This window comes from Labrus bergylta, chromosome 11, assembly GCF_963930695.1.
Source record: "Labrus bergylta chromosome 11, fLabBer1.1, whole genome shotgun sequence".
NCBI classification, from domain to species: Eukaryota; Metazoa; Chordata; class Actinopteri; order Labriformes; family Labridae; genus Labrus; species Labrus bergylta.
Genome location: NC_089205.1, coordinates 4,440,001 through 4,463,338, shown reverse-complemented (window position 1 = coordinate 4,463,338; position 23,338 = coordinate 4,440,001). Strand labels below are relative to the sequence as shown.

Here is a 23,338-nt window from a genome sequence, read left to right as displayed (position 1 = left end):
TCACAGTTTACTCCCCAAACGAGCCGCTTCACTTATCTTCCTTGTTGCTTCACGCCAGGTTTCTCAAGTTCTTTCTGTCCATCTATCACAGAAACTGAAAAATGTGGGAGGCAGGTTACAACACACAACACAGGCTGATAACATGTCAGGGCTGAACTGTAATGCAATACTTTGCACTGAAGTGAAGGAATCCTAATAGATTTGACTAAACCTGCAGGGAGAAAGGTACACGCAAGTGCAGAGGAATTTGAAATCATTTCGACATGATGAACCGAGCACCTTTAATATGCAATTATTCTACATAAAAACTGAGGAAACTTTCTTTTCCCTCCATCAAAAAGTTTCCAAAACTACAACTTTACAAGATTCCCAAAGCAGCAGATAAAAACATGTAAATCTTTGCTTCATAGTTTCTGTGATGTCCACATGTCTGCCTGGCTCTTTGAAACATTTGACCTTAATCAGTCTCAGCTGTCATCCTGTGACTGTGAACGTTCTTTGGACTTAACACAATAAGATAACAAAAAGTAAAATAGATTAACGGTACACAGAGAAGCCATATTGCTTTCAGGCCAAGCTGAAGAATTCCCTTAAAGACAGAAAAAGACAAAATGTGAAAAAGATTCAATAGGATTGAATACGCAGCATGATGTGCTGTAAATAAAGTTCTTTGAAAGATTTGAAAAATATGGAAGCTTAAGATTGATCATGTTCAGAGAATTAGAGAATTTGTTAAACTATAACTAATAATATACTCAACGCATAACATACTGAATAAAACTCCAGAGGTTGGCAGATGGCTTGCTGGAAATCTTTAAGCTGGGATGGTTTCTTTTTGCAAAATTTGGGAGATTCAAAAGTCTATTATTGTTTAACATAAATCCCACACACCACATCTAGCTGTTTATTCTTCCACAGCACTAAAATCAGTGTATTATACTGAAGATTCAGATGATCAGAAAAGACGTTTAAAACATCCTGCAGGTCTTATTTTCTGTAAATGATCACATTTATCCTGGTTTTATATGCAAATGAGGGTCCAAGTTGTGTTTTGTTTTCTAAAAATGCCAACCTGTTTTAGGGGGAAAACCAAGAAAATACCTGAATGATTGATTCTTTGCAGGGGACGCTAAAAACAACAACTTTGAAATCATTACCTGACCTGTTAAGTTTTCAGGATTAGGCTTTCCTCCTTTAACTCTTCAATAAGTGCTAGTCTATATCTTTCATTGACATTATCATTTTCAGCTTTATGTATAACATTTCTCCATTTGTAAAGTTCATAACATAGACCCTATAAAACATGGACGTAGACTCAGTGACATCAGCCAATAGTGACTAAAGGGTTATTTTGAAGCCCATTGATGGCAGTCTTCATATTGGAAATACAGGCTCAGACTAACTTTAAATCAATCTAGTAACAGGCAAAGAGGTGGACATGTCAACATGACTTCTCATAGGAACCCCCAGCTATGATTCACTTCCTGCGCTCCTGTGTCCTCCTGCTTCAGAGATAATGAGTGTACCACATAGAGAACCCTGATTATTCATATCCCTGTATATACTTAATAAATACTGTATCCTGGTTTCTGATTCCAGTATCTTATTTGTGCAGGCGGCTTTGATGTTTATTTTTTACAACTCAAACTGTGGCAATTTTGAAATCTGAGAAAAATAGCATTATTAGCATTATTAGCAATGCGAACTTAACCAACGGACAAATCTAAGTTTCTTTGATGCTCCTGAAGTAAGTGTTTGTTTTATACGTCACCTGGCTGGGACTATCCCTTCCAAGGTCACAAACTGGGCCAAGGCGTATGCTACACTATCCTGTTCCTTTCTGGTTACTCCAGGTATAATAATCTGGTTTATCAAATTCGAGTAACGGCTTATCTCGGTTTCTGAAATCGTAATGATATGATGTTTACTTGCTTAAACACAAAAAAAAAGATACTTAAAAACCAGGATACTTAAGTCCATGTTAAGACACTCAGGGTGCAGCCAGAGGACAACACAGAAACCACACTTTCCTACCCCTCCTCTCTTCAGCAGGGTGGCTACAGTCTGCATCTGTTAATCAACTACACAACAAACATGAGACAAGTCGGCATGAGGGGGGAGGACCAGTGCTTCTGCAAAAGGAGCTTCACAAATCACATTATAGGCCAGTCAATATATTTTCAATATGCTTTATTGGATTAATACAGTAACAGTATACTGCCATAGCATCAATTATGAATTAGATTACAATGTAAATATAAGACATAAGACAACAAAACAAAGAAAAAACAAAGTTATTCATTGTCAGGTATCAATCTGCTCTCTCATGCCAGTTGTGACACAGTTCTCAGTAAACCTGAGATCTAATTGAAGACTTTAAGGAAGTACACTAATGTAGTTATTGTATTTAATCACTTCACACATTTGAGATTCTGTATAGTCTTCTGTATAATTGTCTCTATTTGAAGAAAAGCATAGTCAGTGTTTGTGCTTGAAAGAGGCAACATCAGATGCTTATCACCTGTCGAGGTTGACCTGGGGTGTGAAAACCTGATCCTTATCCGGGCTGAAACTTAAACATCTCTGTCTAAACCTGACCAAGTGTGTATTTCTGTCGTCTCATACCTGACTTAAGCCTTTTAAACTGCCAACTGCAACAGCTTCTTTTAACATGCCAGTGATCCTGACCCAAGGCTGAACGTCACAGCTGTAATCCCCTGCGAGGCGCACACGGTACACTGCTGCAGACAGAGACGAGGTTTCGAGCTCTCAGGCGTTTAAGTGAAAGGACAAGGGGGACTGGGGGGGTGGGGGTCTTGACTGACACCAGCAGAGTCTGAGGAGATCAAGATGTAAACCTGATCAGTCTGATGCTCCTCATGCTGATCTCTAATCGTAAACAAGCCTCACACCCCTCCATTTACCTGCAGGGTCATCCAGCAGCATTGATAAGAGTGGTGGAACAAGGCTGAACAAGAGGGGATTTGTGTGTGTGTGTGTGTGTGTGTGTGTGTGTGTGTGTGTGAGTGTGTGTGTTGACATGCTTAATCCCTTCAGGTGTTTGATAAGTCTCTAAAAGCCTCTGATGAGAAAGCAAAGAATTGGTGGCTCAGCCTGGCGTGAAGTTTATTCCCGTTTTATCATAAGTTCATGCGTCTCCATCACACTGTTATCTCAGAGCTGGGGGCTAACATACAAAGAATTAGCAAATGACTCTAATCTGTTTGAAACAAATCAAAGGGATTCCTCAAATTTGGGCGGTTTAAATATAAATTCTTGTTCTGGGAACAGAGCTGTGGTTTTACATACTAGTACATCTGAAAATCCATTGTTTTCCCCTGCGGTAGATTCATGTTGGAGGGAAGTTTGAAACCTTAGAGAGGTGAAACTGACCAAAAGAAATGCAAAATATTTTGTTTTATTAAAAAAATTATGTTGAGGATTGACTGAAACGTCTGCAACAAATTACTTCAGTACTGTATTCTAATAAGAACGACCTTAATTCCATTCTGGGAACAGAGCTGTCTGAGTTTGACATGAATCAGGAAATCCATTGTTTTTCACCTTGATGAATGTTGGAGGGAGACATTTGAAAGCTTATTGAACTTTCTTTTTCTTTTCTTTTTTTTATCTTGGCACTGTGGAAAATTTAAACAGAGGCTGTTTCTACCTTCTGTTTCCAACCTGGTGGAGCCACAATCAGTCAATAAAAATGACCGAATATAAATGTCGTCTTCCTGAAGTACTCACTTCATTTCATCGCACATACTTTGGTTTCATTTCAGTCTATTGCATAACCAGCACTAGACTAATCAGGGAAGCCTTAATGTGCTGTTCATCAGTGTGAGTGAAGCAATTTTGATTTCCAGGTTCCAATTGGTTCAGACTGGAAAGAGTTAAAGTCCAACAATACTGCAAAGGGGAAGACACTCAGATCAATATATTGTGCAAAAGTGCAAAAGTGCAAAAACTGCAGTTCCTCAAATGTCCACTTGAGGCTGTATGCAAAAACAAAGGAATTCCCATTGGGCCTCATACTAAAATGTAAATGGTTAAAGTAGAAATAATCTGCAAAAAAAGGGAGTACACTCAACGGCAATGACATTTTTCAGGTGCACAATTACAAAAAGGCTAAAAAGAGACAGAACAGAACTCACAAGTATGATGCTGCTTTACCCAGATAACAAAACACTTTGAAGGACATTTAGTGTGCTGATCTCTTTAAAGCAGAAACAAATCTGTTTTTTTTTTGTTTTTTTACAACTCATCTGTTTTGGTTTTATTGAGCTGGAAAGTTATTTATAAATTTGCATAATTAGGGGAATGTAGCTGTCTGCCAGGGCGCTTACAGCCAGCCTCACCTACATTTGCATGTTACTAGATTTATAATGTTACAATCATAGCGATAGAATTTCTGACATCGTTCTTCACAAATCAATGAGAGACATCACTGCGACTTTGTTCATGTTTTATACAGACTATTTGAAAATATTTGTTAATATAAAAAAATACTGTTAATGCAAAACAATAATATTCTCATTTTATGAGTTTACTTCTAATTTTAATTTATTACATCAGCTAACATTTCCTGTATGGACTCTAGTCAATAAATTGATGTAGTATTATGCATTCATGCATTTTTGTGCTTGAGGGTGTGGCTTACATTGATTGACAGGTGAAGCAATGCGTTAACCATCCACTCGTGGTCACTTCTCGTGGCCACAAAAAAAAACAGACAGTGATGTCCAAAATGCCAAACTTAAGTCTTGACTGTGAACAAGTAAACAGCACTCGTTTTAAATCACAGCTGGTATCTACAGAAGAGTCAGGTGTATGGTGGTACTGAAAGTTAGCCAGTATCTGTTTTTATTGTGAGGTTTCTATTCAAATTAAATGAGAAGCATTGCTAAGTTTAAAAAAAAAAATCTGGGCATGTTTTACTCTGTAACTTGGCAGTGAGCTTTTTAATATCATGACACAGATATATAAAACAGAAAGAAGTATGTCAAACATTTACCTGTGGTGCCTTCATTATATCATTAAAACTGCAAGTTGGATCAAGCTAACTGAGGCGCGTTCTGTTTCTTCACATTCATGAAGTGCCAAGTGTGAACAGCGCCTCACCGCTTGCTGTCAAATGGGCTCCTGCATGCATGATTATTAAATACCAGTGCAAGATTTGTGTTACTCCTTAGGGCATGCAAAGTGATGTTAATGTTTTCATTTTGCTGATAGTTATAATTCTGAAAAATTACAGAAGTGTCCACTTGTGTGGACTTCCTGCAACACTGCAATGAACAAACTAAATTATTGTATTTTTTTTTCTTTTTACAAACAGTTTGTCTCTTCCTGGGATGCAAGATAATCTTTATAAGTTCTTGAATTTGAGTTTTGTAGGTTTTCCTGGTATAGTACTACGTACCTCCACAGTTTTTGTCTGGAGGCTGCCAGAACAGCACAACTGCAAACATTTAATGGAAAGGGAAATATTATGGCAGAGCGTAATTAAAATCGTATTACTAAAAAACACTGTAAGTTACAGTCAATACATTAAAACAATTGACAGACAGAAAAGTCTAAATATTATGATTTGTAATGAAATAAAGCCAGCAGCTAAGTGGACAGGTGATCAATCATAATATGATCCAAACCTGAAATAAACACTTTGAAACTTTAACAGTAATATTTCTCTTTAGTTGTAAGCGATGTTAAGATAAGAGTATCGCCTGCAGGCTCTTCTGATAAAGCAGTAAGATATTGATCCTGAGCGTATGCATTTATGACTTCCCATCACTCATCTTGATTTTGAAAACATTTTTGGTATACTTTCTACTTCTGGCCAGTGGGGGGCAGTGTATGAGATGACTTGCAAACATCTACTGAAGTAGCTGATGGGAAACCAACTTTTGAACAGCTGTCCACAGTAGTGCCCACTACCACATACTCAACCTGTGTCATATCAACGTGTGCCAAGTCTGAACAAAGCCAACCAACTGATTTGAAATCTGAAGAGCGTTTTTCCCCCCCTCCTCACAACTCGCCATTTTTCCTGTAACTGGATGCAGAGTGTCAAGGTTAAACAATAAGGGATTGGTGTGTGTGTGTGTGTGTGTGTGTGTGTGTGTGTGTGTGTGTGCGTGTGTGTGTGTGTGTGTCTGTCTAATCCACAGATCCTGTTTGTGAGTCCTGTCATGCTCCTGCTGAAGCAGCACTTGTGGAAATCCCCGTGCAGAGGCTCGGCCTGCAGGTCACGATCAGTGAGAGCAGAGCAGGCCTCAGCAGAGCTCCTCTTCACATTTGATTTGCTTGTATCGACGTTGCTACATGTCCACGAAGACAACAAGTTTTTTTTATGACTTTTTTTCTCTCCTGGCTTACTTAAAAGAACATTTGTCTAAAGCATATTATTTATTCATTTAGCTGGAAATTTCCAAGGGTAAAGCGATCTGTATATGAAACTATGTGGGAGCGTAGGCCCAACAAAGTTTCTAGAATAACTTGCCAACATGTAATAAAAGTATATGAATGATTCAAAACAAGCTTTTTAATGCCTGACAGGAAAAGGTAAAGTTTTGCTTTAGGCTTGCATCCATCCCTTTAACAATACCAGACTAAGTCTGTGTTCACATTGGAATATCTACAAGAGGACCAAATGTGTGACGCACGAGGAAAATGGCGCCTTTTGTTCTGCCTGGCTGCCTTTTTGAGTTTCTTGTGGGGAAAAATCTGGAAGGTAAACAAAGACTAGTTGACTCCTACCTGGCTGTTGCTACTTCAAAGACACAGGCTTACAATCCTACCCATAATGCAATGTGCGGCTGGTTATGATAGCTGGTTTAATCCAAAAAGAAGCGCAATGATTCCTGCAATTGTGTCAGATCACAGTTGGTTAATGGTCTTACTACAAAAAAAAAACGCACTGAGACCAAACTTTTCTCGGTACTGTTGTTTGGTCCGCACCAGGGATCAGTTGACAGCTTTCAGTGCAAACAGACAAACAAAGTTTTAGCCTAACTAAACAGGTGAGGTGTGATAGCTCCCTTAATCTGTCTCCTAGTTCTTATATGTGCAATATATGTGCTGCAACATTTTGGACCAGGAAGTTTGTGTTGTAGTACTCAAAATCAATATTAATCTCAAGACAGGTCTTGAGAACACTTTTTAAAGGTCTCTGTCTCATCTTGGAATTCAAAGCATTTTTGCTCTGTCTTGTCTCCGTCTCAGAATGGGCTGACTCAGACCGGTCAAGACCAACACTGATAGGCCTTTCTTAAAAGAACAAATCATTTCAATTCATTCATAGTTTGATTTTAACACTCTGGTTACAGCAGCAACCTTCCTGGTGTTATGGTCTAAGTGAGTGACACTCCTGCTGCACACAAGATGATGATTTTCATTGATATTTATGGTCCTGACTCAGTCTTGATCAATCTGGTCAGTCTTAGATCAATCTGGTCAGGGGTATGATTTGGTCTTGATTGGTTTGGTCTTGACTACAACACTGAGGGAAGGTACTGACAGGAAGAAAACAGAGTCACGATCTGGAGATATGAAATAAAACAGAATAAATGATCTGGGTTGCTAAGAGGGGAGTCGTGCCTCTCTGTCCTCATTCTGTCTCCTAACAATGGGGGAGTGCTCTTATGGATTGGGAACAACCGGGCCGAGGTGTTCTAAATCCATGATGACCCACAGAAAGCACAACCAGAAAATCAAGCAACCAACAAGTTCACCACACCGCGGCTCCTTTGAACTTTTATGATCACAGTCGTTGAATAGAATCCTTTGTTTCTGTGCCTCGTTTGTTCATGTTAAAAATTAAGCAACACGATCAACAAGAAGTGTGTAAAATACACACACACGTCTCTGTGTTTCACAACGTTATGTGAGCCTTTTTGTGTGTTCATATCTGAGGCTGTTTCTTTATTGACTAAATCAAAGGCTGATTACACTCATTCACGCTTTCTGCACAAAACCTCGACACACACCCAGCCCTGATAACAGACAGACACACACACAGTGACAGGTGAGTATATTTACACATCACACAGACACTATGTGGAGGCTGATGTAGGTCGTACAGTAGGTTAGTCCACACTGCTAAAAGTAGTTTTCATATAAATAAAAGGCTGCACACAAATAATTAAGTGAGTCAGTTCATGAGTGCTTGTTTGTTTTTTTTCTGTTAAATGTCAGGAACCTTTTTCCACAAAAACTCTACAAAGGGTTTTTGTTCTTTCTCTTTTCTTTTTACAGTAAGGGTTACTGGTTTGCATGTGAAGGAGTTGTGCAAGAACAAACATTTCTGTGGAGAATGTCGTCAGTAATAAGGGAGTTATGACCCTTTTTGTGCGAAGGAGATCATGCTTAGCGGTCACATAGGAAGCTGGTTCTATGTGACCGCTTAGTAAAGCCAGAGTTTGAGCAGAGCATGCAGCATTGGACATGAACAAGTCATAAGTTTATCATATTTTACAAACTCAGAGCAAACTGATATCAGAAAACGTGACAAAGTGAAACACATGGGCGACTACGGGACTGACATTGGCAAAATGCAGGAAGCACTGACAGAAAAAGAAAACAATAGCTGATTGTGAGCGTGCAATTCAAGGCTTTAGATACCGTTAGTGCGCCTTAGCTCGATTACAAACACCCGTTTAATCACTTAGATTAGTGTCTTGCTCTGATATTTCATTGTGACTTGTATGGCAGTTTTTAAAGGTAATATGTCAGGTGCAGTATGTGAAATCATACCGGCCGCAGGCTATTGTCGGTGTTTCCATCAAATAGTGCTACCCCACCAAGATGTGCTGGCAGAACGAAATGACACAAGAGCAAGTCTATAAAAAGATAAATCTATAGCCAGTGGGAGACAATCATATACACCATCTCTATTCAACCACATAATTCCTGTCATTAACACTCCACCTGTCCTTTTAATAATAACTGTAAAGATATGGAGGTTAAAAAAAAAGTGTGTGGGGGGGTATAATCTGTCATCCAAACTTTTATGTTTTTTATAACCTATCTATTTTTTTCTGTCATGCAACAGTAAACATTTCTAGGACTTGTTTCTGTGGATTGACGTGATGACAGTTTGTCCTGTGATTAGAGCAGCTGCATTAGCAAAAGGTTTGTTAGCAATGATCTGCCGTTAAGAAGTAACAGATCTTAGCTGAAGAATGTACTGTAGTGTTTGACCAATCACGATTATTCAACAAGGCTGGGTTATAAATGTCATCAAAATCTTATTCAGCAAGTTTTTTTGTTTTTTTGCAATATTCTTTTTTAAGTTTTACATTATAGTTCTATTTTACTGTATATATGTTTATTAGTAATTTGAGTGTTTATTGCATGGCCTTGCGGAACAGTCTTCACATTTCACTGCACAGCTGTATGAGCATGTGACAAATAAAAATCTTGAATCTTTTAAAGTATTAACTCATAGTTTCCTTCTTTATAAGAGAAGCTGAGATTTTGGCCTCAGTGGAGATCAAACAGTGTCCTTGCTGTTTAGTTATAACTGGACATCAGTTTGTTTCTTTTTTTCTTCTTCTAAGTGATAAAGAAAGGCATAATTTGTATTTACAAGCTCTTTATAAAGAGCTGATTGTTAGACAATGGTACCGAGATGCAAGTATGTGATGAAAGCATTAATTTACAACAGCAGAATGAATATAAAAAGACTAATTGGCAGGTATTGTGAGATGTGTATTGGTGCCTTCTTGGGGTGCCAGGTTTCTGACATCTTCCCTGATAAGCTCTGGTTATTCTTCCATTCGTCCCACCCCTGCCTGCTATCAAAGGTGCTGCTCGGGCATGTTTCTGCAACGCCTTTTGGCACCCATGTGAAGCTATTTAAAGGGACTTTCTTTGATTCAACACATGCAGCCCTCGCCCTGAGCCTGCCTCTTTCTGGCAATGAAAGAGTGGAGTGAGTGAGGAGCTGAAGGCAATTCACACTAAAGTGTTCCACGTGATGTTACCTTTCAGCGCTGTTTATCTTTCTAAAGCACCCTAAGGATATGTAAGCTGTGTCAGCAAAGGCGGCAGATCGCCACCTGCTCCGTGTTTGATCCACCGGGGAGCTTCAGTTCAGTTTCGATGAACTGATAAACGAGAAGAAGAAGAAGAAGAAGACGTTAGCTGAATAAGTCATGGAACAGATCTTTAAAGAGTCGAATAATGAGAGATGATTGTCTCTTCATTCACTTTTTATAGATAAGATATCTTACACACCTACCCTGAAGCAGTTCTGCGAGTTCATCAGAGTTGGAGAAAGTAGTCTGAAAGTGCTTAGCAAGCTTCAAACAGGTAGAAAATAAACTAAAGCAAAGCCACTCAAGGAAGAAATCTAACTATTGAGAAAAAGTAGTTTAATAAAAATGCAGTCAAATTTAACCTGTGCATCGAATATGATATTATTACAAATCTTAAAATCAAATATTATCCAACTATTTATGTTGTGTTTTATGGTATGAACAGTATGTATGTTTTATATGCAGATTTTGTGCAATAAGGGTAATGTGTATGCAAGTGTGAAATCAGCATAACACTAAGAGGTGAAGAAAATCATTCCATCTATTAATAGTCTTCCATGACGATGTGGTTGGATGTCTTTTCAAAAGTTTCATTTTCATAAAAAACAAGCAAATAAAGTAAATAAACTGCGTCACTTGCAACTTTCATGTAGTTGAACTTAGACGGCTAACGTTAGTCGGTTATGAAGCCTGAGTCCTGCCACCTGTCCTAGAGAAAAGAAGAGTAACACTACTCACTGCTTATTTGGATGTCACTTAAATGTCTTTAGATCTCGGTCATTCTGTATCAATCTATGTGCAATATGAAGCTACGAGTTAACCAAAGTGTGCTAACATTAGCATGCTAACACAACGATGCAGGCCGCAGGAAGTTGCAGCTCGAGCAAAGGACAGTTTTTTTCCGCCCCTTGCGCTTATAGGTGCTCATTTATGGTGCGATCTAATTCATAATTCTGTCATGTGGCCGCATGTGTAAAGTGGTTGAAGGTGTGCCGCTGGAGGAGCGCACTCTTCAGAAAAGCCGTTTTTTTGGTTTCATGCTGGTGCTCAAGGGCGCCATCTACTGGATCGAAAGGTCGGACATTTTTCCTTTATTTTGCATATTGTTCACTACTTCCTAACACTGTGTAGTGTATGATGAGCCTGTCTAACCCTTATGGGTTTTTTTTCACCAAAGATCATAAGTCACAAGTACATTCAGGCTGCATGCTTTGAATCCATAAAAACTCTGTTGGGCTTCACATCCAGACGATTTCTCAACTCTCAGTGTCACTTTCCAGGTTTTTTTTCACCTCTTGATGCTCGTTAAAGGATCACAAAATCTCCTCACTTTTTGTTTTGCTTTCTCAACCTCCGATCTGCCTGAAAAACAGAGAAAGCCAAAGCCAACTTTCTCTTCAGATGTTCCCTTCACATGAGCAGGCGGGGCACGTTTTCTCCCCCTCTGATACGATCTCAGGTGTTTCCAGGTTTGGGGATCTGACAGACGAGTTGAAGCCCCTCTCACGATGTCAGTTTAACCCTGGGGGAAAACCCCTGAGACTCACAGGGCCCTCACTGCCAAGAGGAAGTACGACAAGTCCCCATCCTACATCCTACGCTGCAGTGTCACACGCTTCAGAGCACTCTATGCTTTCTAAAAAGAAATGTCTTACATTTCAGGAGTTTCAAACTAACTTTTTTTTTGTTGTTGTCATAGCACAGCTTCCACCTGTCAGTCTTAACATAATTACAAGATTAGCCTCCATACACTCATAATAAACAGAAAAATTAGCTATAGTGACCGAATCCACTTCTGAACTCCGTTTTAAGTACATTCTCTAGTGCTCATTTGAGGTTTTGTAGTTTTTGGCTTTTCCAATCAGAGGTTGCTGCAACATTCAGACACAAATCATCACATTTCACAGGAATGTCTCAAAGGATGAATTGATGAATATGATGTGGGTTGGCCGTCTTGTTCAGACTGATAAGATGATGATTACATCTGCCAGGCGCGTCTCACCCGTGGGTGTTGTGGGTGTTACGACACCCACACTTTCACTGAAACATAATTTCATCCCCCACACTTTTTACCAGTGGAGTCATCGATGAAAACCTATTGGTCAAGTAAGATTTATTAAGTGACAATTAAGCCAATCATAGCTGTTTGGTTACAGTTGAAGCACGTTAAAGTTACGTGCATTTAATCCTCCTGTCACTCATCACGGGCTGAGGCAGAGCTAACAAATATATACATCCACAACATGTAGCATCTTTCTGAAAGAGAGTTAGTCACCCAAACAGATGTTTTTAAGATAAATCCACCTCATTAACAACGGAAGTGTAACATTTTCTCCTCTTGGTTGTTCTTTTAGCTGTATTTATTTACTCCCGTAACTTCACGATGTAGCGAAAGTCCCCTTTGCAGTTTTTCAAAATAAAAGCACATTTTGTATGAAGACCGGAAATAAAGAGACTGAGGACTGAGGCAATAAGAAAAGCTAAATAAAAGCGTCACAAAGAGCAGTTTTGAATCTGGTTTTTAGAGCTAACTGGGTTTCTCACGGATGTTCATAAAGTTAGTGTCTAATTATCTTTTGTAACTTTGTCTTGTTGTATGATGTGTCAGCTAACATTAGTTATTGGACATTAAATGAAATAGAATGTGTTGATTTGCGAGAGGGTGGTAATATACTAGCATTAGAACACCCGCACTTTTAAAATCGCTGCGCCACCCCGTCTGTCACTGCAGCTTCTCAAAAACATGCTGTTGGCTTTACATATCACACACCAGTGTGAAACACACACACCATTGTATTTTTTCTAATACAAGAGGGATAATAATAGGGTTGTAATTGCTGAATGGAACCCTGACAGGCAGAGCTTCATGTCGGGGTCTAGTCTCACCTTGAATGGGTTTCTCCATGATAACGGCCTGCCCGCCTAACATTATCACTCTTATTACACGGCTACATGAAAATCAATCACTTGATGCAGTTCTTGATTTGGAAATGATTTCAGTGAAAATGCTTCATTTCTCCACTATACAAATAGTCCGTTGGGATCTAGAGTTAGAGCTGCACCCATAGCAACAGTAATCACTTCTTAAAACGAGCTAAGCTAGCTGTTATTACTCACATTTAACAGAACATATCCACTGATGGTGAAGTGAGACAAGGTGAAAAGGTCCTCGTGAATCAGCACAGACCCTGATTCAGTCTCTCTGCCTTGTCACTGTCGGAGTCTGTAGACATTTTCTTTTCCCTTCATCATCTTTGTACACCACTGTGTCCCTTCCCCCCTTCAGTTCCTTGTGACCTTAATGTGCAATCATCTGTTTTGTAGATTTCTCTGTCATTACAAAAGTTCTCAACTTATTATTATTTGTCCTTTACATTTTTGCATATCCCAATAAGTAAAAACTTTTCAGGATTTAAATAAACTCTGAGTTTTTAAGTGGTTTTGATTCATATTTTTTGAGTGTTTATTTTGCAAACATTATTTTTTTTATTTATGACAAAATGTGATACATATTTTCCGATACAACTTTTCATTGACTCACACATCTTTTTGCATATCTGTACAGTATCTGAAGAAACTCTTAAACGATGACCTCACAACAAACTCAAATAAAAAAAAGTATTGCATTAGTTGGCTTATTTAGAGAATGAAGGACACACATTGTTTCCTTTTTATAACAGAGCACAGTTATCTTTTTGCGCCAGCCGTCTTCCATTTACATGAGGTCATGAAACAAAAATATTGACAGCCATTTACAGTTAATAAGTCCCACCTGCTGCTTAACCCGGGGTCAGCTTGACAAGAGTCCAGCTCTTCCTCTGCTGTGTTACAGATCATCAGCCAGTAAAAGATACAAAAACAGGATTCCCTGGACACGCAGAGATCGTCTGCCAGCTCTGTGGAACTGAGAGTATTAACAACATGTTTTTTTGCTGAGGCAAATATCTCGAGGCTGTCAGGAGATGGACAGTCCTTAAAGATAACTGCTTCCTCGAAAACCCCCCCGATATCTTTCAATTGTATACTTTAAACTGCATGAGACAACTGCCTATCATTGCTGTATTTCAAGTTAAGATGGGAAAAAAACTAACTTTTGGCCCAAACTTGGTACAGTAGATTGACTTTCATTGAAACAAATTTCTTTTCATCTACTTAATGAAGGGGATCCTTAATTCTATTCCCCATGTCATTATAGTGGAGCATACACATATCCAAAGTGGCATGTAAAGGGTTAATTTTTCAAATCATAATGTCCAAAATCAATTAAAAGCATTATAAAAATAAAAAAAGGGCACAAGGGTTAAAGGGGAGTTCCTGCGTTTTTAACCTGGGCCCTGTTTGTACAGACTGAATATGTTGAGGTTGGCTTCAAGTAAATTTTTTCAGGGCAAATGTACACTTACTTATTATGTCAACTAAAACTACTTCAGTTTTTGGTTCAGATTGTTATTCAAACTATTCAACAAACATTACAGAAGGGATCCCTACAGACAATTACCTTTTTGTAAGGTTAAATACTTAACAGCCATCATATCTCTTCCTTCGGCTCCGTAAAAATTGACATTTTAAAATGGTTGTTAAAGGGGCTTTCAGGGCTTTTGTAGGCAGCATCAAGTGGACACTAGAGGAACTGCAGTTTTTTGAACCTCTGCATAGGCTTCACTGTTCACCACAGAAGGTGGTCACTTGACAATTACATGTTTAATCTACACCATGTGTGTCTGTAATGATGCAAAATCATCTGAAATATTAAAAGCATTAATGTTTGCTTTATGTACACATTAAACCACAAGTAAGAATTTAGCTAATTATTTGATCTTGGTGCTGTCACAATCAATTATAGGCGATAGCTACACAATGAGTGAAAAACAGTCAAATATTTTCAGTTATCAGGAACAAAAAATGTGCTGCTGTATGAGTTTTTGTTCTCCTCTTCACCGTCATTCTTTTGCTCTTCTAGAAGTTTATCCAAAAGGCTCGGGGGTTCAGACTCCACATCTGGATCTTCATCGAGACACTGATCATGTGACTCAGGGTCCAGGGGCTCCGAATGCTGCGGGGGGTCCGGTACCTGCAGCTGAGGATCTACAACATGAGGGATCATGGTGGTCAGAGACATGGACATGGGCAGGTGGACAAGAGAAGAGCCAGGCAGCGCTGCATGGCCGGAGGCGTACTGGACCCCTGTGTTGGGCATGGTAGAGATGGTGGTGAGGGGCGGGGCCCAGGGCAGGTAGGTCAACCCAGAATCTTGGAGCTCAATCTGTGGGAGGGCAGCTGAAGCTGGGGCCATAGGTATGTTCTGAAACGAAAACAGATAGGACTTAAATGTTCCATCCATAGAAACATACTACCGACCGACCACAGAGAAAAACATTTTCCAGAGCTTACAGTTCCAGTTTTGGCTTCCTTTCGTACAGTTTTTTTTCCTAGGCATCAAAGATAGCATAGTGTGTCTGTATATCAGCACACTATTGAAATGAATGGACATTTTCATGTGACTTAAAAACATGACAGAAATAGATGTTTTTGAAGTAGGTTTCCTACGCCATCCTTAGCTCTTTTCACAAATGAACTCCCGACATAATTTCAGGAAAAGCAGGCCCTGATATTTCCAGGAACTTTGCCTTTCACACCTGAAACTCACTACGGGAGATTTTCAGTGTAAGAAGCCCTCTAACTCAAAATATTCTGTTTGTTTTAGTTTAGTGTGGGGGTAGGGTAGGTAACTGAGGGGACAGAAAAGAGTATAAACTAGAGAAACTCTATCACAGCAAAAATATCATGTTGAATGTTTCAGACTGCTGATTTCACATATCAGCTCCCCCAGACTTCTTGCAAGGTTTTATTAAGGGGCTGGCAAGATTTTGTTTGCACATGCACCCCACCTGGACAATATTAGGACATTTTCAAGATTGCAGTGCATGCTAACTTATTAGTTACTTAAAATGAGGCTGAGGTGCTGACTACCATTGTTCATTTGGTGGAGCTGTGAAAGTAAGTACCCTGTTCCTCACAGGGGCATGTCAGGGGGGTGTCCAGGGGCCTGGGTCACCCTTGAAATCTGATTGGTCACCCTAGAATCCTAAAACATTATTGGCTATTTGTCTTGACAGAGGCAGGGCTTTTGTTAAAATCAACTCATTTGGCTGTGCTGCAACAGGCTGCTCGTTGCTTTACTTTGCATTTATAATGATAAAATATGCACAGGATTAGATCATTTTATTTGAATATTTAAAGTTAGTAGTTTAAGTAGATATCTCCATTCATTATAACCTGTTATATTTGGCCTTCTGAACAACTTTTTGACTTTTCATTTCACCTTGATATGGACTATTTAGTTAGCTAGCCAAGGTTGCTAGGGCTTGTGGGTGTAGGTAGCATTAAGCATTGCAATTCAATCAGGGTAAAGAACGCTGAATTAAGCCCACATATGATGCCTCACATATTACATCAGTGTCCAACTGATGAACTCCACTGTAACTTTAGTTTTAAAAACCTTATAATTAAAAAGATTCCATGAAGGCTAAAAGTTAAGCCTGGTGTCCAACTTTTTTCTCTTTAAAAATAGGGCTTCGAGAGTTCACGAAGTGTTTCGTTTCATCACATCCTGTTGTTGGAAAAGAGATGGCGAGGGACTCCAGGGTCGCCTTTATTTCCTGCTCACCCCAAAGTTAGTGAGCAGCGGTGTGTGTGTGTAGGTCAGCATGGTGTAGCTGGGACACAGAGTCTGCATGTACACATCGGCAGGGAGGGCAGGAGTGGAGGTGTAAGCGAAGCTCTGAGCTGCTGAGCGGTCCTGCTGGTTGAAGTCGGATGAAGTCCAGGGTGTAACAGCCATCTGCGGGCTGGCGCTGCTGGTGGTCGTGGCAGAAGCTGCAGCTTTCCATCCCGCGAAAAGCTGCCCTGCATCACTGACGGCAGGCAACTCAGACGAAACAGTGTCAGAGGTGAAGACGCCTGGATTTTAAAGACATGCAGGGACAAAGGTTTTTTACTGATGGGAATCAGTTTGTCAAATGTTTCTAGTAACACTCAGAGGTATCAGTCAGAAATTTACATTTACCTTGTGTGTACGATGACTGGTTGCTGTGTGAGACCACATCCTAATACAAAACACATTACGACAATGAAACAAAAGGATTGAGCATGTCAGTCATTTTCAGTAGAATCATAAACACACATCATGTTAATGTTTATATATAAATATTAAGTATTTACACTTGTACCGATCAAATCCAGGTGTCAACAGCAGCTGAGTGGAGCTTATTACTAAAGTGTGTATGTGTGTGATTGTGTGTGTGTGTGTGTGTGTGTGTGTGTATGTGAGCCCTAGGGATACAAAAACATTTACTGGTGTGTACAGTATGTCTCTGGTGAATTCAGCTTTTGGAAATGATTCGAGTTAACCTTGACTTGGAAAAGTAGAAAATTAGAGGAATTTGATTGTATTATTGCAGCAAAGAGACAGTGTGTCGTGCCTGCAATGTAATCTTTCACAACCAAGGCACCTGCACAAAATGCAAGTGAGAATCCTCCAGAGTTAGTCATTTGTCTAAAGATCAATTTTTGAGCTTTAAAGACTGTATAGAAATAGGGCAGTGGATGAAGCAGGAAACCAGGGAGAGGGAGAGGGAGAGAGAGAGAGAGAGAGAGAGAGAGAGAGAGAGAGGAGTGACATGATTCATTTCAGGATGAAGTTACAGTAAAACTCTGTGCTGGGATGCATAGTGACATGGGCCAGGCTGGCGGCGCACACTTTTTAACACCTTCTCTCCCTCATTATTCTAATAATAATCCTACATTCAGAGAAAGCAATGGTTTTACTGTTTAGAAAATAAACCGTGTGGAGTGCTGGTTTGATTGAAAAGACTGACTCAACCAAAAACAAAAAAAGTGACCAGAGGAGGTGAGCAGCATGACTCCAGACAAACTGGTCACATGCCCTGGGTCTGCGATCAGGCTGAGAGCTCAACTTGGGTAAAGGTAGCTATCAAGTTTACACTATTGGTACTGAAAGAGCTACACAGCTGCATAGAAAGTGCAGGATGTGGACTTTGCGGAACAAGATGGGAATCATCACACAGGAAGACAGTTTTAAACTTTGTTCCATCTGGGAGACCCTCAAAAACAGACTGCTTCTTTTATACCAGTGAGACTTAAATTCAGGATCTTATGGCACTGTTTAAAGATTGACTGTAAATGTAAATGTATGTGTTAATCTGCCTCATTGTATCAAAACATGTCATGTTAAATGAAATGTAATCCGTTTGAGGCCAGGGGCTACAGCTTGACACCAGTATTGATGTCACATAAACTTTGAACGAATGATCTCTGTTACCTCTCTATAGGCGAAATGTGCACACCCTGAAGTCCACTGTGTAAAAACCACATACAGGAAATCCCTTTTGAAAGGTTTCTGTGTGCTCAAAGGAGGAAATGTATTTGCGTTGTATTGTCCATATAAGGAGGAGTGCATGATCAGCAGCGTACAAAACAGAATGTGTGGTGAAAGAAGATCAGGAGAAATGACCGAGTATGCAGCTGAAGTAACAGTACTGACAGCTTCTGTCAGTGTTCGGGTGCCTCTACACACGAGAGCAGCGAGAAGCCGTGTCCTGCAGACAGGCTGCAGGGCACAATTAAAGGCAGCAGTATGCGAGGAATGGAGTCAACGTCGGTGAGCCGAAACCGCAGTTCTTCAAACGGCCACATGATGCTGAAACAGCAAGTGAGCAAATCCTCACCAAAGAATATATAAAACATGTTTTAGACTAGATTCTGGTCTCTAAAGCTCATTTTAGGGTGTTTTATTTTATATTTTTTTTACATAACTTTCCACTTAAAATTATAACAATGCTCAGACCAGTAGTGTGGCTTGTTGTGCATTTAATTGTATTTAAACAGATGATCCAAGAACTTTTCTGTAAGTGAGATCTGTGTGGTTTTATTCACAAGTTAGCACTAGTAAGCAGGTGTCTTTGTCCCTACAGCTTGTTAGCTTATCAGTGGTTGTCATACATTGATTTGTTTGTAGTGAGAATATCAGTTATTCTTAAAAAGCACCAGCTTTTTAGCTTAATATGCAACGTACAGCGGACCTTTCACTTGATCAGTTTGCTTCTTTAGTTTGACAAATATACAACTAGGAGCTACCCACATAAAAATAGATTGTCATGTTTTGGAAATACAGCTAAAGAACTATTATTAACATTATAGCTTTGATAACTTTGCATTTGCTAACCCCACTCTCCTCTCAAAAGTCAATCTCTCATCCAAACATGGTCACTTCTAGCTCCATAAAAACGCAAAGCCTCAGAAAGCTTGTGGACAAACTCATTTCTAATGGTGCATTATTTGTACAGTTGGTGGTTCAGAGGCAGCAGAGCTGTCACATGCATGAATAACTGCAGAGACCCTGAGGAGCTGCTTGATGTTACAGAAGTTCTCTGTCATCACTTCACAATTATGAAAACTCCTCTAATGTCACGTTAACTTGAAGGTTGAGCCAGAGGAGGCTGAAAAAAACACATGACCACTGTGCTTTGCATTGTGCTGACGCTTGTTTTGCGATATTAAAAAAATAATTAAGATTAATTTTTTTGGCTTTTGTCTTTCTTTTGGATAGGACAGTAGATAAAGGTAATCAGGAGAGGGTGGGGAATTAAATGTGGGTAAGGTTGAAAAAAGCCACAAGTCAAATTTGATCCTGTACCGCCCACTTTTTGGAGTGCGGCCTAACTGCCAGGTAATCGGTGCCCCCCTGTGAGGCCTATCAGGATTTATTCTACTCAAACCAACAGGTTTAAACTTGGTGTCTAAGTCAACTTCTCATTTACAGTCTATGCTTCAAACAAGTACAAGAAAACTCCCAGAGTGCTTTGCTCTCTGAGACAGAATTCCATGGGGCACAGCTCTTGTGCGGGGAATGAAGTCAACTTCTTGGCTAATATTGAAACATGTTGAAACCCTTTGAAATACAAAAGTTTAAAGTAGATGGGAAAGAATAAGTCATTGTATCTTTAAACATTTTATAAAATAATTGCTTTTCATGAATTGAAAAATAGCAGTAAAGTTATTTCCTCCTCATAAAACTTGAAATATGTGACATGACAGGTGGTAGCTCGGATATTTAGAAAAAAACCCTGCGGCAGAATTTGTACATGTTCAGAGTTTTTTCTTCGAAACATATCCCTTTTAATCCTACTGACTTGGTTGAATAAAGGACATCAAGTAACTTGTGCCGCCTGAGGCGGCAGAGAGTAGGTTTGGTCTTAATAATATCAACAAAGCTTTTCAGCAATTGTGCTGCTAAAGTAAGTGTTGATGGGTGTGTTTAACTGTAGGGAGTGTAGAGTGTGCACTGTTACAAAGGAGCTGTTCAAACATAAGGATGCCGAAGCTCTCTGTTTAAACAATAATCCTTTGTGCTATATGTGAGCCTGCTGCACTTCATATCACAGGCTCAGTAAACCTGGCAAAATAAAGATTTGATTTAGTGCAAGAGAATGTCTAACATTAAAAGCCCAAAACCAACACATGCTCACTACAAGTTGTAAAATATGGAAGCTCTGAGCTCCAAAACCTAAAGATCTAGTTACCACTTCAGTGTCAGTTTTGCAAGTACAGAGCCATTATAAATATACAGTATTTGATAAAAAAAACAAGTAACATTTCACATCCTAAAGTTTGTAAATGCAGCATTTATAACAAGTGCTTCCAGCTGTGAAACAGTTGCAGTGTGATTATGTTTTAGCACCAAAATAACTTTGTTAGTTTAGGAATAAGATAAAGTTTTAGTTTTAAAGAATACCATACATGTTAGAAACTAAACTAACCTGAATGCTTCACACAAGTCTTGCAAGACAATGACCTACATGCCAAACCTAACACTGACATACATGACTTAGAAAGAAGTCGACTCTTTTAAAGAACACAACATCGCAACAACTGTAGGTTTCAAAAGACACTGCACCGAGTTCCCTTTTGTTTGCACGAACCATCTGATGCTGTAAACCAAACTTGTGATGTCCCCATGGATCCTTAAATCAAAGTCATTACAAAACAACAGGCATTAGGATCTGAAGAGGACTCTAGTGTGGTACCCACAGCATCATGTGTCTGGAGGCTGACATAGCAGCTGTACTTGAGGAGTAAGGAGTTATAACAGTTTGGTTAAATAGAGGCCATGCAGATGATTTGTCCTGCTAAGTCAGATTTCTGAAATGTCTGTCTTCACCTTTCTTTTCTTGTTTCCAAATTGAAGCTATATTGTGAGCTATTATTATGGGAGGGAGGTCTGTGGATTATCCAGAGTAACAAACAAAAAGTTTTATTTTCCATCTTGCATGTCCAAATTCATAATTCTTCTTGTTTGCTAATGCTTGTGACTTTTGTGCATGCAGAGCGCTCTGTGCTCTCATTGGTCAATGTCACTGATGTGACAGAACACATCGTAGAAGGCAGGAAGAAAATCAGACACGCTGAAACTTCTGGAAGTCCAAAGGCGTCCCAGTTGTGGTCCTGACTACCCAGGACAAAGTGATGGATTTACGGGGGCTGATAGGTCCCGAAACCCAAAGTCTGCCATATCGCGCAGTAATCAGGCTTATAACATTTAGTCTGTTCTCGGCATAACCTGTGTCAGTAAAACCAAAACTAGCTGCATGATTTTATGTCAACAGAGGTGAGATGGAATAAAGCTTATTTAACACTTTGGCTGAACTGACCCTCTAGTTCATATCTGCACTGACAGTGATACTATAGCCTAAATTAATTCATTATTTCTCAGAACATAAGATGGGTCAGCCTTCTTAGAATTTTTGGTAATTCGCTTGCATTGCCGAGCGTTAAAGAGAAGCGTGACACCACTCCTATATATATATATATATTATCCAGAATTATGAAACTAGCGCTCCGCCAGCTGCATTCAAAAGGTAGAACATTTGCCTGCCAGCATCCCTGAAGGTAACTTATGAGCCGGCGACATGACTTATGTTGTTTTATCTGAAGTGCAAAAACAACAGATTGAGCTGTACTCGGATACATGCAGTCACTTTTTTTTTTTCCTGGACAGGCTGATAACTTCCAGGAGTTTTGTCGCAACACTGCGGTTGAGAGACAACCAGCAGAGTCTCTGGTGTCATCTCACAGAAAATGTCCACACAAACATTAAAACAACCACTTTCTGTCTTAACAGCTGACCTTGCTTTTGAGTAGAAAATACCAATAAGAGTAAAATCCATCTTTTAAGGGAAAGACGTACGAAAAATGTTGGATCATTCCTTAAAGATGGAAGGATGATTGGGATTTTATTGTGAATAATACAATTACAGTGAATGTACTTTAATCTACAAGTCTATTTTAGGCCTGCTTCCTTCGTACCTTCTGTCCTTCATCAGTCAAAAGAGTACAGGGTCTTATAACCTTCGATCTCAGGACCTTTTCTTACTGTCTGTTCCAAAAGTCAGAACTGAACTGGGGAAAAAGGCCTTTAAGTTTGCTGCTCCCTTTAAACTTCATGAACTTCTCTCGTTGGATGCTTTTAAGAGGAAGTTAAATGACTTGGAGGCAGACACATCTGGCTGTAGACGTTCTTCCTGATGTGTTTGTGGATGATTTTTGACAAACATTTTGTGTCTTTTAATGTATTTTGTATTTGAAAGATTGGCTGCTTGTTGTCCGTGTGAAACTCTGTTCATGTTTTGCTGCCTGTCTTGGCCAGGACACTCTTGAAAAAGAGATTTTTAATCTCAATGAGTTTCTTTCCTGGTTAAATAAAGATTAAATAAATTAAAAAAAGTTAAACCTCTAGATGTAAGGTGAGGGGAACACTTAAAGACCCCAAAGTCGAGAAGAGAATTGTCTGGTCATACTGTCTGAGGTAAGCAGAGAAAATGATGACCACTTTGTGAAGCTCTGTCCACAGTTTGTGTGTCAGCACGTGCTGTGTGTCTCCTCTCCTGCTCTGGTAGGCGTTAATAAATAGCAAGTGGGAGGGCTCTTTGGCAAAGCTACATGTTATTTTGCATAGGGCTGTGTGCCCAGCCCTGGAGCCATGCGCGAAATGGCTGTAACTGTCATGGAAAAACACCTGGATTATATAAAGACAAAATCCCCCTCTTGGCTCTGGGATAGGCCCTGGGCCCCGACTGTTCACATCCTGATGACCCCACAGAAGCCTTCTCTTTCAGCTCTTCAAAATGTCATCTATAATTTGCTGAATAATTTTATAGTTGGCAAGAGGACTACAGGCCTGATCTGTCGTGCTGCAGCTTTTTGCAGATGTTAAAAGACAA

General features: G+C 39.5%; 1 protein-coding gene across 1 annotated transcript in view; it reads right to left on the bottom strand.

Annotated features, from left to right (window-relative positions):
* Positions 1 to 13,476: 13,476 nt before the first annotated feature.
* LOC109992304 (POU class 2 homeobox associating factor 1) overlaps positions 13,477 to 23,338 on the bottom strand; it is an 18,091-nt gene continuing 8,229 nt past the window's right edge. Inside the window, exons 3-5 of the mRNA XM_020644854.3 lie at positions 17,107 to 17,146; positions 16,708 to 17,000; positions 13,477 to 15,342 (exon numbers count right to left, since the gene is read on the bottom strand). Coding sequence (XP_020500510.1) covers positions 14,923 to 15,342; positions 16,708 to 17,000; positions 17,107 to 17,146 — 753 coding nt within the window. The 3' untranslated portion in view covers positions 13,477 to 14,922. The remainder of the gene's footprint in view (positions 15,343 to 16,707; positions 17,001 to 17,106; positions 17,147 to 23,338) is intronic.